A 20,240-nucleotide genomic window follows, 5' to 3' on the forward strand; every position below is an offset into this window, starting at 1 on the left:
TTCTAGAGGCTCGAGAGGAGACTCTGTTTCCTCGACTTTTCTAGCTTTAGAGGTTTTCTACATTCCTTGGCTTGTGAACCCATCTTCAAAGCCAGCAGCATAGCATCTTCTAATCTCCCTTTGACCTTCCTGTTTCCCTCTTGTAAAGACTCTTGTGATTACATTGAGCCCACTGGGGTAACCTAGGATAACTCTCCTAATCTCAAAATCTTTAATTTAAGGATATCTGCAAAATCCCTTGAAAAGCAACATACCTACAGCTTGGGGATCAGAACATGGACATTTTGGGGGGGGCCATTATTCAGCATACCTCTTGGAGGATGTGAAAGTTATCTTCATGCCCATGCTGACTTTTAGGTCAAATTGGCATGCAAGTAAACTGCTTCAGTGATGGTCACTGCTGTCATGGCTTGTATTTCTTCTTTCATTTTCTTGGATTGTGAAGAGCTAGGTGAGCATTAATCATATAACTGGGGCCTATCTCATTGGCTGTATTCAGCACCAAATCTTATCTTTAAGAAAACAGCAGCAAAAAAAGTGTCAATGTCAAGTCGCAAAATGTTAGGATTTGAAGAAATCTGAGCAATCACTTGATCAAATCCTCTTCGTTTTATGCATGAGGAGAATGAGATGAAGAGAGACCAAAGTGACTTGCCAAGGTCAACAACTAGTTAGTGACACACAAAACCCTAGCACCTGCTCCCTAGTTATCTTCTCATGACATCATTGGGGTTGCAAAGTAAGTTTGGGAAGCTCCATGGAGTTAATCATTGATTATCTGATCTTGTCATTCCACTCCCACCCCCATGATATTGAATAAATAAAGTTATATTTAAAAAACAAGAAAAATAAAAATAAACTCTCCATGAAGTTCACTGACCTTGTAACCACTGTTTACCAATGTGGCTAATGCATTAGGTGACAGAATAATGACAAATGGATTTAAATTTCAAGATAAAGAAACTTTTTGTAATGGATTCAGAAATATGGTCTAAGAAGTATGGCTGAGATGAATGTGAAGGAAAATGCCTAGTTTCCTTGGGATTTTTTTTTAATGCTTATTTTTCTTCAAAATTTATAGAAAAGCATTTGTTGGGGGCCCACTGTGTGAGAGGTTCTCCTACTTCTAAGAAAAAAAGACTACAAAAGAAGATTTTGTTGATTTTTATTATTTACCATATGGGTTTCTCAAACTCCTAAAAATACAGAGAAAAACAACTTTAAATTTTAAAATGCATTAATTTTGAAGTTGCATAAGTAGGGCACTGAATGAGAATAATTGAATGTGTGGCACATTAAAAAATGTCAAATTTAGTTCAAATCCTATTAAACTCCTTGTGGTTGGGAACTTACTCTCTGCTTAAACTGAATTGCTTAATCTGCTAAAATTAGACAAGCCAAAGTCCTTAGACATGGTTAAAGTATGGAAATCCAGAAACTGGACAAATCCTAATGTAGATAGAATGAATAAGTGTCAACTTTTGCAGTTGCCTGAGCCCTTTGCCATTTGGAGTCATAGTTCTCTCAGGCCTGGTTTGATTATTTATGGCTTATTTTTCCTATCATATATGTTAAGTCAGTTCCTCTCATTACCATAAATTATCCCAAAAGAGCAAGGTAGTTTGCTTTGGAAACCAAATGAACACTTCCAGGTCATTTGGTATCTTGTGATACAGTTTGTTCAAAACTATATTATGGAGGATAGCAATATTTAAGAAAATTAGTAAATTAGAGATGATGTACATAATGTGACTCAGGGAATCACTCATAATTTTTACTTCTTTGTAGCCCTGAAATCAACAGAAGGGGAATTAAGCATAAAGAGGAGAGGAGAAGAATGATGTTGGAAAGGATGTTTCTAGGATGAGTTAGAGATGGTGGGAGAGAAATTGAGCAGTTTGAAAACTAAAACTGGTTTCAGACCATATCTCCCACAACCTGCAAATGTCTGAGGTTTTTACAGAGGGCCGATGGATGGTAGCTGTCATCTTGTGATGACCACGCCAGGTTTTGAGACTGACTTGTCAGTCAAGTGATTTGGATATGGGCTGCTGGCTCAGATATTACACAAAGTACGATGGCAGCAATGAGTAGAGTAAAGTTTATAGTATTTCACAATTCTCTTGAAGCACTCATTGTGGCTCTCTGTGCAGCCTTTAACTGAAAACCAGTGAATTCCATCTGAGGGAAACAAAAGAGGTAGAAACAGAGAAATCCCTTGGGAGGTGCAACATACCTGGCCTCAGATGCTTCAGGTAACAAACATGTTAAAAACAAAACAAAACAAAACAAAGATAAATACAAAACATATAAAGCAAAACTCTAGGTTTATCAAGATACAATCATCTTGCCTTTGAGAACTCCCACCTAAAAGTATTCCAGTTGGGTACATTGCAAAACAAAAGCTTTGAAAGTGTGAAACAAAATAGCTCTCAAACTCAGATGATAAAAGTAATGTAATTGCCATTGACTATGTAGTGTTTGAATTATAGTTGTTTGGAAGCTTCCTAATATCATCCCCCAGGTTAACCCAGGGCGTGAGTTATTCAAAGGGCTGAATCCACAGAAGGATCATTTAGATGTGCAAGTGTAGTGCTCCCTTCGATAGCTCAGCTGGTAGGGCGAAGGACTGTAGATGTGCAAGTGTTTCTCAGAAACAGAGGTGTATCCTTGACCTCACTTAATTTTTCCCCTGATTATAGAAGTAATGCATATTCACTATAGAAAATGTGAAAAATACACAAAAGTGCAAAGTAAGTGACAGTAGTGTCCTGTCACAGCTTCCTAGCTTCACTTGTATGAGGGAGAACACAGAGGAGCGGTTCCCCAAAGGCAGCAAAACGTGTGATGGCTGGAAAACTTGAGCAAACAGTAGTCTCTCAACTGGGGCGGATTTTGTTCCCCCACCCTCCGGACAGCAGATAATGCTGGGAGACATTTTTATTGATTCACCTTGGAAGATATTACTGACACATAGTGGGTAGAGGCCAGGGATGTGCTAAACATTCTACAATACACCAGATAGCCCTGCATAACAAAGAACTATCCTGCCAGTTTCAACAATGTCAAAGATGAGAAACATTGTTGATAAAACTTTCAAAAACATAAGTTCCAGTTCTTTTTGTTTCCCATCAGTGTGACATAGCAACATTTCCAAGCCATGAAACTTCTTTTCCTGCAACATTGTAGTCATTCCAGGTCCTTGACCCATCAAGTACTATTGTCACTATTTTGCTATATAAGCTGTCAGGCTCTTTCTTATGTGCACAATCCTTTAATATTTGTTTTGATGTCAAGCTGACTAGATGACTATCTGTCCACATTCAGGAAGAGAAAAGCAATCACTCATGGCTCCAGGGAGCCTTGGCACCTCTCTTCTTTAGTAAGGAAGAGGGCCTGACTGGCAAATGTGCAAGTCAGAGGGAACTTGGGGCTTAGAGAGGGGAACTAGGCTAGACAGGTTGAACAAAGCTTGAGTAACCCTCTTCATCTCCAAATCCCAGCAGACATGACCCCAAAATTCTATTCTTTTCTCCCAACTAACTTTGATCTGCTCTAATTTTTATTCTCTTCTTCCATCGAGAAATTTAGAGTTTGGGTTTCTGGAGATTTTTATTCATATGTGGTATACTATACATACTGTTTGCAACTGACTTTTTTCTACTCAACAATGTTTTGGAGGTTTCCCCATGTTAACAAAGGAATCTAGTTCATTCCAAGTGTTGCATAGCATTCTATGGTTTGAATATACCATAATTTAAGTAACAATCACCTATAACAAACATTTAGGTCATTTCCATTACTTTACTATAAAATATAAAGTTGCAATGATAACCTTAATATATGCCTTTTCATGCTACATGTTAATAAATACTCAGAAATAGAATTTCTTCATAGAAGGTTGTGCTTATTTAAAATTTTAACAGAGATTGTCTAAAATGCTAAACCAATCTAAGCTGTTGTTGGAAATGTATGAGAGTTCCCATTTCCCCATGCTGTCACTAAACCTTGATATTATAAAACTTTTATAATTTTTATCAATCTGTTGAGTTAAAACTGTTATATTATTTCTATAATTTGTATTTCTTTGATATTTACTCATGAGTTGAGCAGCTCTTTATGTTTTTAGGTCAGGTCATTATATTTCTTCTTTTGAAAATTGCCTTTTCATTTCCTTTAACAAGTTAAAAAAATTTTTTTTGATTGTTGGTCTTTTTAAAAAATGTTTTTTGGAGTTCTTTATTCTGGAGAGATACTAATATTTATTTCTGTTATTTATATTTCAACTATTTTCATCCAGTTTATTCTTTATCTTTTAAGTTATGGAGTTGTCATTTATATTTTAAATTTTTAAATATTGATATATTTAAATTTTCTATAATATCCTTTATAACATTTCTCTTTTGGATGTTAAGGAGGCCTCTTCTTTTTCAAGCTTAAAATACATTCTAATGTTTTTTATCATTTGGATTTTTACATTTAGCTCTTTAATCTATGCGGACAAGGCTAGCTTCCTCAGCATGCAACTTGTGCAATTGTATAGGGCTGTGCTTAGAAGGGCCAGCAAATTATGTATTAATTTTTTGTAAGGACGTGAGTTGTGTAAAGGGGGCAGTGTCTAGATTTATTAGGAATGTGTGTTCTGGAGTCAAAGCACTTGCATTTGAATCTTGGCTCCGACATTCATTGGCTATATAACATTATGCAGCTTTCCTAATCTTTCTATGCCTGAGATTTCTCATGCTTGAAAGGTGAGGATAATGACAAGATCCAATTCATATCACTATTTAGTTATGTTGGTGTAATATAATTCAGGTAAAGCCCTTAGTATAGAATCTGGCATGTAGTAAATGCTCAATGAATGTTTGCTGTTACATAAGGACTTTTCCTGTGCTCGTTTTAAATAAGTAGTTTTTTTTTCTTTTTTTTTTTTTAAGTGTCAAGACTTACCTTTATGGTGGACCTCTTTTATACAATACTGACCAGGTTTTGTTACGCAGACTCCAAAGTCTAAAAGACATCCATGGAAAGGAATTGAAAGGTTGCATGATCTACAAATCACAGTTTTATTATTTCCAAGTACTGGAGAGAAAATATAAGGAAAAAATAGAGATGGGGAACAAAGAAAGAAAAAAAAGGAGAAGAAAGAAGGAGAGAGCCAAAAATAAAGCAGTGATTTTCAACTTCAAAAATTAAGCAATATTTTAAAAAGTAATTCTAATTCACATATGCTACATTCATAAAATGGAAGTACCCTGAACTGATACTAATTAGAAATTGTTTAGGTCAGGTGGTCTACACAACTAAGTTAGTTAAAATGTATTCATTTCCTCAGTGCCTGATTAAATCAAACCAAAGTTATTTAGCCAGAAAATTTAATTTCAGCCACATGTTTACTATTAGGCCTTCATTTCAATGTCTAAATCAGCACATTATACATAGTAAGCTCTCTGCGAATATTTATTGCTTTATTTGTGTTTATATGTTGCTTATCTTCAATACTCAAATTCAGTGGCTCAAAAATGTTATTCATTTTACTTACGTAGAAATAGCCCAGAGATTCTTGAACTTGGTCAATATAGATAAGAATGGAGAACATTACTTAGAAAATGTTTCCAAATTTGACTGTGCATCAGATTTATTTAAGCAGTTAAAATAAACAGATTCCCAGAGGGTACCCCATCCCTCCAGTTAGACCCTAAAGAAGGCGAGGCCCAGGAATTTGTATTTTAGATATGTAGAACCAGCAGAAGGTATGTGATTTAGATATAGATAACTGGACTAGTTTTTGAGAACCACTGGTTCTCCGAATTCAGGAATCTCATTCATGATAACCCTTGAAGGGAGCCTTGGCTAGTGATGGAAAGCTCATCACTATTAAAAACAGCTCAGAGTGTTAGAAGACTCCTCTGAAATTCATCTAAAATTTGTCTTAGTGTTCATAGTTCCCATCTTTTAATATATGAAGACCATTGCCATGTCACTCCTATTCACTGATAACCCCAAAGAAGAATTTACTAGACATTTTATGCAATGTATTTTATACCTCCCTCTGTTAAATTTGGGCTTAGAAGAGATCACTTTTAGTAGAAAATGGTCTGGCTGATAGGGTTAATTAACTTCAGTTGACTATTCTCCACAGTTTCAACCCCAACTAAAGACACTTTGGAAATTTCATGTTAATTTTCTCACTAAGCATGGCAGACTTTCAATCCATAAACAGCTATCAATCAATAAATACTATTTAAGAACTAAGCTTATGTCAATTGATAAGCAATTGACATGCCTTAGTACAATCATTTCCCATGATAAACCTCTCAAGCAGGTATTAGAGTTGACCACATTTCACATCAGAAAACAAACAAACAAACAAACAAACAAAAAACAAAAACAAAAAATGGAGGCCTCGAGATTTTAAGTATCTTGCTCAAGTGATGGAGACAGGAATTTTAAGAGGTCTGTTGGAGTTCAAAACTCTTGTTCTTAGCAGCCACACCAGGTGACTGCAGCTGCCAAACCTGAAGTCACACTCTTCTTGCTGGAGATTTTGACTTTTTCTAGATTCAGGGTCAGTTGCTTGCCCAGAAGACTAGGGCTGCTTGTTTCTTCAAGTCATCCTCGAGTGAGTTTTCCTCCTGGACTTATGACTTAATTTCACAGCTTGCCCTAAGAGATCCACAGCATGGCTCAGATCTTTGGTGCCGGACGCCCTCCAAGGTGAGAGTTTACATGACGTCATATCTTTCTCAGCCTTGCTGAAGGCTTCTGGACTGTTTTTCTGGATGAGATCTGCTCTAGTTTCTTTCTCTCCCTCTCTTATGGTCCCTCCTCCTTCTGATTCCACACCCAATATCCACAGCCTTCTTCCTAAAACCTTGGCCCTCACATTCTTTACTGCAACCGAAGTTGATGCCTTAACTTTCAGGCCTTTTTGCTGACTGTATTTGTTCAATTGCCTGAATACTTATAAATGTGTCCTCAGATCGCCTGTCTTTCCTTTTAGTCTCTTTTTGTCTAAAAAATTATTGTTCGTTTTATTACCATAACTAACACATGACATAATTTAATTTAATAACTACATTTAAAGCTTTGGATTATATGTAATGTGAACAGTTTCCTTACATGGTTAATTCTGAAGTATGCTATTCTATTTTATGACTTCGTTAGTTGGGGACATCAAATAGATTATACATATATATACATATATATGTGTGTATATATGTATATATATAATTATTTAAAGGTGTATTATAAATCAACAAGTTATTGAAATATATATTATAAATCATGACGATTTTTTTTAACAACCACTCCTTACTTCATGGATGGGTATTCCTTACTTCAAAATTTCTTATTGTATTTTCTTTTTCTTTACTCTCACATCTTCCCTATGTATCCAGCAAAATTAATGCACATTTCTCCTTGGATCATTTTTTCATGATATCTAAGGTACTGAAGACACTCTTTTGTTTTTTTTTATCTATTTATATGCTCCCCTCATATTCTTCACAGGAGAGAATATAAGGACTTAAATGCAGCAGAGAATTAGGCTGTGCAGTTTGAGTTTCTCTCCACCTTCTCTGTGAGAGGTGACCAGAACTCTACTGTGCACTGTATTTAGTAATGAGATGAGTGTGGAAAGCAGAAGCCACAAACTGGTGTTCTGGGGCCAGATCTAGTTTAACTTACATAGAGCTTTCAAAAATTGTATTAGTTGTCAACATTTAAACACAGGAGAGTTTTCCTACAACCTGAATTTCTGGCTTCTCCTTGAAGAATTAGAAGATTTGGCAATGTCTGGTTCTCCTTTCTCCATGGCAGCAAGCATCTATGCTCAGTACTGGCTGCCCCTCCTATGTTTTGTTGCTGGTTGGCTTCTGCCATTAATATTATCTGGCCCAACACTAGGCATTTGAGTCAGTGGTGATTCCAGTATTTGGTACCAAAAGTCACCAAGTCTCAGTATTAGAAATTTATCTCCGGGATGCCTCAGAGAGTCTTCCTGCTGAACTGTGGTCCCTAGGCCAACAGCATCAGCATCACTTGGAAGCTTGTTGGAAGTGCAGACTCTCAGGCCGCATCCCAGACCTGCTGAATCAGACTGCATTTTAACAAGATCCTCAGGGAACTCATATGTACACTAAATCTTCTAATTCTAAAACACTCTACCCAGTTGACTCCTAGGGTAAGCATAGAGCAGGCATTTTCATTACCACCTTACGATTTTATTGAGAGGGAGAATTCCCTTCATGGTGCTTGAACATGCCTGTTTGGAGAGAACATCTACCTGGTTTGAGGGGCCTTAGGAATTCTGTAAAAGGAATTGAAAACTTCCTGTTACCTCCTTTATGTGTATGTGTGTGTGTGTGTGTGTGTGTGTTTTAAATAAATAAAGGAATGTTGTGGTTGGTGAAGAAGAGCACATATTGGAGGAAAAGTGCTAGGAGGTCACCGTCTGTGCTGATTTGATCTATTTAAATCATTTTTTGCCATAGTTATAAGGGCTTCCAGCCTAGTATGGTTCATTCCAGCTCAGTAATAATAACAGAAACATGTGAGTCACCATGTACCAGCTCAGTTTTCTTATCTATGAAATGGGAAATAATAGCACTTAGCTCATAGGGTTGTTATGAGGATTCAACGAATTAATACAAATGAAATATTTAGACCAGTATGTGGCATATAGTAAGTGCTCCATAAATGTTAGCTCTTATTATTATTTAAGCATTCAGGCCTTGTTATAAGCACCTTAATTACCTTAAGGTCATAGTCTACTTATATTGTAATTCAGCTATTTCTTAAGTAATTTCTCTCTTTTTGATTTATGCTTTTTAACGACTTACCACCTAAGAGGCAGAATAAGATAAAAACACCACCGAAGACAATTCTTGTCATTTTTAGATTTCTAGCCAAAAAAGAAGATGGAAGGAAAAATATGTTCCTCCATTAAATCTTTCCTGGGGAAATAATAAAGTTATACATTTATGTTAGTTGTTATAAAAAAAGAGAAATGACTAGATAAATTTCATTTATTTTATTAATAAAATACAAATAAATTATTTTGTGGAAGAGGAAAAATAAAACTTCTCCTAGCTCCAGAACATTTTAAGTGTAGGTTTTCTCTCATATTCAAATACTATCCCCTCCCTTAATTTTTCCCCTGGTAATTATTGTTTAATGCAAAAATATGAAATGAGATCACATTTCTAGAATGATATCCTGTTAAAAATCTCTTAACTATTAGCAAAAAGAAAGTATTTATCTGTGTCTCTTCATAAATTAGTGCTTTCATTGCAAATGTTCATATATTTATAAGGAAAAGTATTATACGATAGTTAACAGTAGTAAAAATATATTAAAATGAAGAAAAAGAAATAATCAGATTGACTAAAATATCACGGTTTAGTTATTCATGACTTACCTGCCTTCATCATGAGGTATTGTAGGAATTTTCTAGGTCTGAACTTGTTTAAAGGATAGCAACACATAAAATTTCTGATGCAATAAAGTCTGTTATAACTGAAACAAACAAGGAAAGTCTCTGATCCACCAGATTCCAAACGGTTTAAACAGTAGAAATTGCCCAAATAAACAGTTAGGAAATTACCTTACTCATGAAATCAACATAATAAGACTAAGTCAGTCAACAGTCAAACTGATTAACTGTAAATCTGGCTAAAGATTTCTATGTGCACTATGCTACAAAATAATTAGTTCACATATACATTGCCATGTGGGCATACTATCCATTGTATGAAGTACTTGGTCTTGATTATTAAAAATGTCATATTTTTATAGCAGAACTTGATACATTCAGAAAACAATTTGATTTTTAAAAAATGTTTATTTCTAAATTAATATATAGTTCCAAATTAGTACATTCTTCTTGAAATAAATTAAAATACTAAGAATATTAAAATTTTTGACCAGGTTTCCTACCAAACCCAGTGTCTTCCCAAGTGTGGCCACATTATCAATATGTGGTATCCTTTTTATTCTGTGCATTTTCATAATACACTTATAACTTGGAAATACATATAATATTGCTTTTATTTTTTGCAAAAATAGTATCATACTTTACATATTATTTTTCCCTTTGTATTTCACTGAAAAATATGTTGTAAATCTGTGTCAGTTTTTAACAGTATTTATTTTTTATTCCTTTATAATATTTTTGGTATGGGTTATACTATAGCCTCCTTGTGGTTTGGATTTGCATTTCTCTGATGATTCATGATACATAACATCTTTTCATGTACCTGTTGGCCATCTGTATGTCTTCTTTGGAAAAATATCTATTCAGATATTCTGCCCACTATAAAATTAGATATATATTTTTTGTTTTTGCTATTGAGTTGTATGAATTTTTTTAATATATTTTGTATATTAACTCTTTATCATATATATGATTTGCAAATATTTTTCTCTCATTTGGTAGGTTGCTGATTTTTGTCGATGGTTTTCTTTGCTGTGTAGAAGCTTTTTAGTATGATGTAGACCCACTGTTTATTTTTGTTTCTGTTGCTTTTGTTTTTGGTATCAGATTCCAAAATCATTGCCAAGACCTATGTCAAGAAGCTTACCGCCTATTTTTTCTTCTAGGAGTTTTATGATTTCATAATGTGTCACAATACGATAATTAGATTTTTTATTGTACTTTAAAAATAGGGCTGCAAGTTGATAAAAATGGAAGTGAGGGGAGTAAAAGTTGGAACATCTGTATAAAAAATTATCTGGGACAATCCTTTTATAGACTGTAATTCACACCCTCCTTCTGGGAAAAATTAGTATTTCTAATAAATCCTTATGCCAGTTTCTAATGAATTTTGATGGAATAAAGATTTGTTTTGGGTAATAGTGACACATGCAGTTGACTATCAGCAGACTGCCAGTCAAGAATCTGGTGACATTCTAATAGACTGTTCTTTCTTTCTGTATCTAACCCATTCTCTTTTTCTAGAAAATTTCCCTACCAGGAATAAATATTTTAATTGACCTATGAGAGCATTTTTTCTTGCATGCATACAAAATTGTAATAAAGTGTTGGCATATGTTTATTAAAAAAAAAGATTTTAACAAAGTTTCTGGAAACAAGATCAGTGTCCAAAAATTAACTACCTTCCTAAATGTCATCAATAAACCATTTACAAGCATAAACTCTAGAAGATGCCATTTACGATAGTAATAAAAAATAAAGAATTTGCAAATAAATATAACAAAAGATATGCTAGATCATTATGGTTATTCCAGGTGTTTCTTGGCTTGTGGCTGCATAGCTCCAATTTCTGCCTTCACCTTCACATGGCCTTCTCCTCTGTGTCTGTATCTCCTCCACTTCTGCCTCATATGGCATTTGCCATTAGACTTAAGGCCCACCTAGATAATCCAGGATGATAGCATCTCATCCTTAATTACATATGCAAAGACTCTTTTTTCAAGTAAGGTCACATTCACAGGTTGCAGGGGTTAGAACATGGACATATCTTTTGGTGGCCACCATTCAACCCATCATCTACTGTAAAGAACCAAATAAATGAAGGAATGCACCGTGTTCAGATTAATGAAGAAAAATATTTGAATGACATTGATCCTCACCAAATTGATTTAATGTATACCAATCATATCCCCCCAAAAGTTTTTTCCAATGGAACCTGATGAATTGGTTCTAAAAGGGATAAATAACTAGGATATTCTTCAAAAAGAACTGGGTAAGGAGATGTGACCAACTAGATATCAAAGTTTATTTGAAAATTATACTAAATGAGGCATTGGCATAAAGATAAACAAACTGATCAATGAAACAGCAATTAACCTACACACACATCAAAACAATATATGAAAATGTGGCATTGCCTATCAGTAGGGAAAGAAACTTTTTAGGAAGTATTCCCAGAGAGATAGGCTAACCACATTAAAAAAACTGTAATCAGATCCTTACCTCACGTGATATCCAAATATCAATTCCATATGTATTGAAACTCTACACATGAAAGCTACTATTTGAAGAAAATATAGAAAATTATGACAACAGAGAAGGAAATTATTTCTTAGACAAGAAACAAAAAGTACTAACCAAAAAAGATAAAGGCAATAACTTTGGCTACATTAAAATTAAGAATATTTTGTAAATGAAAAGATATAAGGAGAATAAAAAGAGGAGCTAAAAACCTAGAGAAGACATTGGAATACATACAACAAATGATTGATACCCAGAATATATAAAATATTTCTGAAAAATTAAGAAGAAAAAGACCAACAAAATATGCATATATATTCTATTATATCTAGATATATTATATCTATGTGATATTTATTAGATTATATTCTAATATAAAATTGGGCAAAATACAGAGCAGACATTTTAAAGAGGAAATACGAATATTCAATAAGCATACAAAAACATGTTCAATCTCTATTAATCATGGAAGTACAAATGAAGAAAACATCAATGAGATATTACTTTACATTCATCAGATCAGCAAAAATTAAAAACTTGTAAAAAGTTGTATTCTGTTGGGTCTGAGGAGCAACAGAAACTCTTGCTGGTCATAGTTGATATCATTACTGGCATTTTGGATCACGACATGACATTATCTAGTAAATTCCTACTTGCTCATATTCCATAACTCAGCAATTCTCTTCCCAGGAGTAGACCCTGTGGCCTAGAGAACCGCTCAAACTGTAGATAGCAGACATGTACAAGAATGTTCACAGAAGCTAGGTTTGTAATGATAAGTAACTGGAAACAACTCATACATCTTACAGAAGGAAAATGAACAAATAAACAAAGATATAGTCATATGAAGGAACATTGGATAACCATGAACGTAAATGAACTACAGTTGCTCACATAAGCATACAGGACTCTTTGAGACTTACTATTAAGTGAAGAAAAAACAATGGCTTAGAAGAATACATTCAAGTTTTATAAAGTTTACATTTTAGTTGTATAAAATTTCCCAACTATTAAAATCGGACATTTTCCATTTCATAAATTGGGCAGCAGGCAGTGGTGTGACTAAACAGAGGTTAAATGAGGCACTGGCCTCAGGTGCAAATTTAAGGGGTGCCAAAAACTCAATAATCAGGATAAATCGTATTTTAATACTATATTAAAAAATCAAATTGGGAAATCATTGCATTCAGGTCAGCCATCTGGTTTTTTTTGTTTTTTGTTTTTTGGGTTTTTTTTGGTTAACAAAATCATATTGGAACCAGAGGACTAGGATTACAGTGAGGCATTGTTGTAAAAGTACAGGGTCACATCCTGTCTTTATCTAAAATTGTCATATTTTGTTCATTAAAACAAATATGTCATATTTTGTTCACGAATACCTTTTATATTTTGTACTCAAAATGAATGCCTCATTCATTTTTTCCACCTTAGTCTTGGTCCTGATGGGTTGATTTTACTATTCTGCTTCATAGCTTACAAAAAATGTTGTATGTATTCTGTCAAATTTATCCAATATTTCAAAATTTAAAAATTAAATAAAAAATAAAATGTAAAGAAGCAAAGAGAACTAGGGCAGTAATCTGGAAGAGATGTTACAAATTTAAGAGACCAAGAAGGAGAAGCCAGCAAGTAGAAGGAAAAACAGAGACTGAGGCATTTTCCAAGAGTGGGAATATTTCCAGGTCTATTAGGTCAAGGCAGCTGCTGCTGTAAATAGCTGGACAATCACCTGTTCAATATGGACCTGTTCAATCACCTAGACCTTGAGTTCAGAAATCTTTTCTAATAATAGCCTAGCTGTGAGAAGAAAACACATTGTGCATTCATGCCCAGGAAACATAAATTATAAGGCAAAGTTATGAAAAGCTACATTTTTGAGCAATTGGAAGTTTAGATATTGTCCTAAGCATTTGAAGTCATTGACATAGCATGCTGAATTCATTTGAGAGACTGCTATGCCTCTACCTGTCTTACTTTGCTGACTGGTATATTCCTTTTATGTTTCAAACCTCTCAGTTCAAGTGCAGTATGCTCTTAGATGCCTTCTTCGTGGTCAGTTTTGCTTTTGATTTTTACCTGTCACAACTGGCCCCCAGTGTGGACAAAAAAGCATTGAGCCATGCTGTGGACAGGAGAAAGGGCCAAATTGGAAGTAGGAGATATAGATTTAGGTATAGATAGATAGATAGATAGATAGATAGATAGATAGATAGATAGATAGATAGATATAGATGGATATAGATATAGATGATATAGGTATAGGTATAGCTGATATAGATATAGATATAAATATAGATAGATATAGATATAGCATCTCAGATGACTTAAGACAATGGGGAAGCTGAAATCCTCTGGAGGAAGAACTTATGGTTATGTCTGAGCTAGTTAAGAGCAGATATGCTTGAGAATATGAACAAAAATTTGGAAATTAAAAGAACAGAAAGGAAGAAGGTTATGTATCGTTTTGAGGACTGCATTCTGATGTGGGACTGCCTCTCCCCCTCCCTTTTCCTTCAACATTTATTGAACATCTACTCTATGCCGACTGCTGATTTAAGGACAAAGCTGCTAAGATTAAGACACAACCTAATGTGACAGTTTAGGAGTGCTATCATATTTCATTGATTCTAATTTATGCATTTTTACACAATATACCACCTCTGAAGTTGGACTGTATCTTACAAGCATATTGTGGTTTGAGAGCATCTTCCCCTATTATGTCTCACAGTTGAAAGTGACTTAGATTTGATAAAAGACTGTAGAAGCTCTGTCTGTCTGTGTCAATTTTACCTGACAGCCAGATGTTGGTATGGAGCCTCCTGCATGGCTTCCTCTTAGAATCCTGAATAGGGAGATAGGTACAAGCTCCTCAACCTTCGTGATTGCCTCAATTCATATCACTCTGTCGCTTTAAATGACAAAGCTTGTAGAGTGAACTCTGGAGTCACCATCTGACCACATCACCTCCTTCTCTCTCGCCTGCATCTTCCAATTTAACCCTAGACAGGAAAAAAATATGTGGACTTTTAGTTCCCATATATTGTATGATCCTTAACCTGACTTAAGTAAGATCCATGGTTAAACTATAATGGTGAACATCGCTATCTTTCCTAGTCTATGGGAGGGGCTCTAGACTCTTCTTATTCATAGGAATTAATTCTTCACATGTTAAATGGGAACCACAAAAATTTAGCAAAACTTATTTAGCAACTGTTTTCTGCCCTGAAGTTATAAGTCTCGCAAGTGTGACAGGCTGTAAGAAACATGATTTATGGTGGGGGTGGGTAGGATTAAACTGTGCCAGTTTAATAGCTGTAAAAAACATGATCCCTTTTGTACTTATTTCTTTTATCTTATAGCTTTAGTAAGAACATTAAGAACAATATTCAATATTCCAAACTTCAGTGGAAACACATCTAAGTTTTACTTAACTATGGTTCTGACTGCTTTTTTTCAGGAAACATCATGGCAGTTAATGTTCGGTGTAAGATATTTGGAAGTGCCCCCGGATCCCTGCTCCTTGTAGCTCTGGCATGCAGTGCACTACCCGAGGTGGGGACTCTTAACAAGGTCACCAATGGCCTATCGTTACCTCCAGTCCTTGCTAGTGCAATGAAGGTTATAGTTAGATTTTGCTGAGATCTTTATAAATGTGATTTCTAAACTTCAAAGAAACCTGGGGCAATAGGCTTTTTCTTTGTGGTCCTATATTTATGATATTTAGCAAACATTCCTTCTTTTCTTAATTGCCAGCATTGCTATGTTTCCTGTTTATAATATCTATAGGTTATTTCAATAGTTAACTTGGATGGAATAAAGGGTAGTTAAATGTATCCTCAAGTCACCATTTTTAGCTAAAAACCATCTCTGCTTTTCTGAAATCTGGGACAGCTGCCACATTAACACCCACATGTACTAGTAATGGCTGGCAGAGTAGGGAAACGGGGGCAGGAGATTTATGCTATATACTTATTCCATTTTCTCAGTTATCACCTACAAGCAGATGTCTTCTACAAGAACATCATTTCAGTGGCCAAGAGTATCTTGGAAAGAGGAAGCCAAGATATTTTCCACAATGCTTGGTCTCCCACTGCTTTTGGTATCTCAGAGTCACCAGATCAATTAAATGTTCAGTAAGGCCTGTTGCTTACCACATCCCATACTTCCAGCTGTTGCTGCTGTCAGGGTCTTTCGGAAACGCAGGCGGATACTTTTAACATCTCTGTTTTACCTACTGTCAATTGTTTCATGTTAATAAATTTACCTTCAGGTGGATGGAAATTAAAATAATTTCTCTTATATATACATTTCCTTCTTCTAAATTTAGATTATCAGCATCCCATTGCACATACCCATTAAACTAGACTAAGGAATTTTGAAAAGCATTCTCAGGTTTTAATAGTGACATCATGGTTTCCTTTTAAAACCCTAGAAACACATAGCTTAACATTTTATACTTAGGTTCTATTATTTTCCATAAAAGTTTTTCTTTAGGTTCTGGCTGGATTTCCTCTTACCTCCCACTAACCACAGTATACTAGGCAGTGCTCAGATTCAGTGAGTTAGGAGCAAAACTTTCAGAAGCTTAGCATTTGGCCAAAACCTCAAAACTGCAGCAAGAAGACTGCCAAGATTTTGATTATTTCTGGGAGGTAGACAGGGAAAGGGCACTTGAGTAGAAAGGTCTGTTAACAGCTGATGTTTGATACAAAGGTTACTATGGGGAGTTGGTGCAGGAATACCTAGGTGGTGTAATATTTAATGTGGAGAGTACCAGTCTCACAGGAAGATTGCAAGGGGCTGTTTTACAATCATGTTCTTAATGATTGGGACAAGGATGGAGCTAGGTGGTGAGAAATGCGTCGTTAGACATTTTGTCATATGAACATCATAGCGTGCACTTACCCAAACCTAGATGGTATAGCTCATTAGTGTAATTTTATGTGCTATATTTTTATGACTGGCAGGCAGTAGGTTTGTTTATACCAGCATCACCACAAACACTGAGTCATTGCAGTGTAAGCCCTGACAGTTGGCTTTTCTTTTTGTCATGCAGGTGCTTGACTTAAGCTTTGATTGTTGAGGCATCTGCTTCAAAGACTGCTATCTCAGATAAACACATTGCCAGCCACAAAATCAGATGAAGAGCTGCCTCCCTTAACTAAGGATCCTTTTAGAGATCTTGGTTGATTTGGGTAACTGACCATTTGGGCTACTTGTTTTTTTCTCTTCCTGTGCTTTAAATTCTTGCTCTTATGTTTTAAATTCACCGATAAAGCGTGTCTCGAAACTCACGCTCAACGCCAGTGAAAGCAGAACCCAGGCCCATGTTCTCCTTCTCTCTGTCTGTCTGTCTGTCTCTGTCTCTCTCTCTTTCTCCTCTCTTTCCTCCCCCATCTCTCTCTTCCTCCCACTACCTCAGACCTCATTGTGTGCCCCTCATGTGCCTTGTACACTTCAGGGCCTGTAAGTAATAAACTCTTTTTTTTCTTCAAAGTTTTCTGAAGAGTGTCTTGTAATCGTCCACAGGAGTCTCTGTCCAGTTGTAACATTGTTTTAGAAATGTCTGTAGGAAACTCGCCAGGGCTTATGTGAGTGCCCCTTAGGCATTTCCCGTCCATAGCATCACTATTTGCCGTACGACCTTACCACAGCTATGACATCGCTAGGTGATAGGAATTTTTCAGCTCCATTATAATCTTATGGGACCACTGTCCTATATGTGATCCATTGAAGTAAATCCTGAACATTATGTAACTTCCTCTATAAATATTTCAATATGTATCTTCAGAAATACGGACTCTTTTTTAACACACTCCATCTCATGCAAACAAATTTATATTAATTCATCAATAATATCACACAAATGTTCACATTAGACTGATAGCCCTATTTTTAAAAAAACTTTTTTTCCTACTTTATTTTTAAATCACATCCAAATAAGGTCTGTAGTTTGCCATTAGTTGATAAGTCCTCGAAGTCTCTTTTAATTTGTGAGATTATCCTACATATTCTGTTTTTCTTGGTATTTATTCATTTATTTATTTTAATTATTTTATTTTATTTTATTATTTTATTTTATTTTATTTATTCTAGGTAAGGCAACCTTTGGTTGACCTCACAGATTGCAAGGACCTTGTCAGTTTACAATCCCTTTTTTATTTTTATTTTTTAAATTTTTATGCCTACAGCACCTGGTCTTCCTAGGTGGTGTCCCATCCAAGTACTAACCAGGCTCGACCCTGCTTAGCTTCTGAGATCAGTCAAGATCGGGCTTGTTAAAGGTGGCATGGCTGTAGACTTTCTTGATTTTAAAATGATGTTTATTTAATTGTATCCCACAGTCTGGATTTCATGGATTGCATCCCCATGGTATTTTCCATAATATTTGCAGTTATATTTAGAGGCTTGATATGTTTCAGGTTAGGTTTTTTTTCCAACACCACTTCATAGATGGTATCATGAGGGAAATAATATCTTAGTATCTCTCTTTTTTTGATATTCATTAAAAGTTACAAAATTAGTGATATTCTAATAATATTAATCCATTTCCTTTACTTGTTGAAATACTTCTATAAAGAGAAACTTCCTTTCATCAACTATTGCTAATTCTGCAATACAGACTGGATAAGAAGGTAGAGAAAGGCTTGATTTTTTTTCCCTCATTTATATGTCAGATTTCAAACAATGGAAATATTTCCCTGGAATTTTCCAAAGATGACTAATTAGTTTATTTTTAGTATAGAATTTCAATCTGTTGAAATTATTATCATTATTGATGTTTAAATCTCTTATTTTAGCCCAGTGGAGATTTTCAGGTTGACTCCTGAATATTTTTTTTTATCTTTTTTTATGGTGACATTGATTCACAAAATCCAGTAAGTTTCAAGTGTGTAATTCACCAGACTCCTGAATATTTCTGGTGGTCTTCAATAGCTTCCTATAACAAGGTATTTTAGCATATCTTTTACATTTTCTGACCTAGACCCAGAATTAACCATTTTTTTTCTAAAAAGCATTGTTTACTTTAAGAGGGAAATGATATTTAGAAATCATGATCTGGACACTAGGGATGCTCATTGCTACTGGGTTGGTAATTGTTTCTTTGCCTTTTCAGTGGTCAGTTACAGAATATGCTGGTTTTTTGTTGTTCAGATAAAATACATCATGAGTTTACACTTACATTTTTCAATTCCAAGTTACAACTTTGTTTTTATTTAATCTCATTAATTATACATCAGAATCTCCTCGCAATGACACACAAAAAAGTTTCAGTTCTCTGTGACACCAGCCTAATTAGACATTTTATTTTTTCATACAATACAATTTTCATACAATTCTAACAGCACTACCTCCAAAATGATTACTGAAACGAGTTTAAAGATTTTTGTTTGTTTGTTTTGTTGGGTTTTTTTTGCAGCACTTTTTGTATTTAGAATATATTTCTAATGCACACTCTTAAGAATAGATAATTATTGTGTTTTAAAATACTTTCTTATAATCTTTCTCTCTCTCTTTCTGATTATTCTACCAACTAAATATATAGTTGGGTTCATTTGTTTCCTGCTACTTTTAAATTCAGGGGTTGCTTTTATTATTTACTTTCATTTTTATTTTATGTAAAATATTTATAGTTGTAAAGCAAACCTACAAAACAATATATATTTAGAGAAATCTTCTATTCCTGTTCTCTCTACCATGCTCCCTCCCTCCTCCTAGAACTAACCATTTAAACAATAGTTTATCTTTTCATAGCTTTTAAAAGTATAATTAAATATATACATATATAATAATTATTTATTTGGAACTTTGAACCCAGCCCAGCTATAAATGAATACAGTTGAGTCAAAAACCTGCAAGGAACAAAAGAACTAACCAGCTGAGCCCTGCCCAAGTCCCCATCCCACAGAATCATGAGCCATCTTGGGTGTCCATCCCCAGTTGAGTTGTGAGATGACTGCAGCCAAGAGTTACCCTGGGCGAGAACAAACAGAACTACTTCTCTGTGCCCAGCCTATATTGCAAAACTGTGATCACATTAAAGATTATTGTTTTAAGTCACTAAGGAAATAGATAAGTGAAATATCGGCATTACAGAACTTTGTTCGTGGAAATGGTCAGATTTGTATATATCAAAGGAGAGTTTGGTGGCAGTATGTGAGATGGCGTGAGACAAGAACAAGGGATGCTGGTAAGGGTGTTATTTCAGTAGTCCAAAAGAAAAATGATAAAGAGTGAATTAAAGCAGTGGAAGAGGGGATAGAAAAGAGGGACATGAGAAAAC

The 20,240-nt window shown here is 34.9% G+C and overlaps 2 protein-coding genes and 1 pseudogene across 3 annotated transcripts in view; 1 reads left to right on the top strand and 2 right to left on the bottom strand.

Annotated features, from left to right (window-relative positions):
• The window catches only part of CUNH9orf85 (chromosome unknown C9orf85 homolog), a 185,137-nt gene that overhangs the window by 85,337 nt on the left and 79,560 nt on the right, over positions 1-20,240 (top strand). The window lies entirely within an intron of this gene.
• CUNH9orf57 (chromosome unknown C9orf57 homolog) lies at positions 1,186-9,475 on the bottom strand. 2 transcript variants are annotated; one of them, XM_039840955.1, is made up of 4 exons: positions 9,422-9,475; positions 8,844-8,957; positions 4,951-5,082; positions 1,186-2,181 (listed from the first exon to the last, which is right to left on the bottom strand). In XM_039840955.1, the coding sequence occupies exons 2-4, from the start codon at positions 8,893-8,895 to the stop codon at positions 2,057-2,059; spliced, it is 309 nt and encodes a 102-aa protein (XP_039696889.1). In that variant the 5' UTR covers positions 8,896-8,957; positions 9,422-9,475; the 3' UTR covers positions 1,186-2,056. The 2 variants fall into 2 exon arrangements, with proteins under 2 accessions (XP_039696889.1, XP_039696809.1); XM_039840875.1 differs by lacking the exons at positions 8,844-8,957; positions 9,422-9,475 and adding an exon at positions 7,752-8,233.
• LOC120594437 (uncharacterized) lies at positions 18,139-18,257 on the bottom strand (annotated as a pseudogene).

Source organism: Pteropus medius, unplaced genomic scaffold, assembly GCF_902729225.1.
Source record: "Pteropus medius unplaced genomic scaffold, Ma_sr-lr_union100, whole genome shotgun sequence".
Taxonomy (NCBI): domain Eukaryota; kingdom Metazoa; phylum Chordata; class Mammalia; order Chiroptera; family Pteropodidae; genus Pteropus; species Pteropus medius.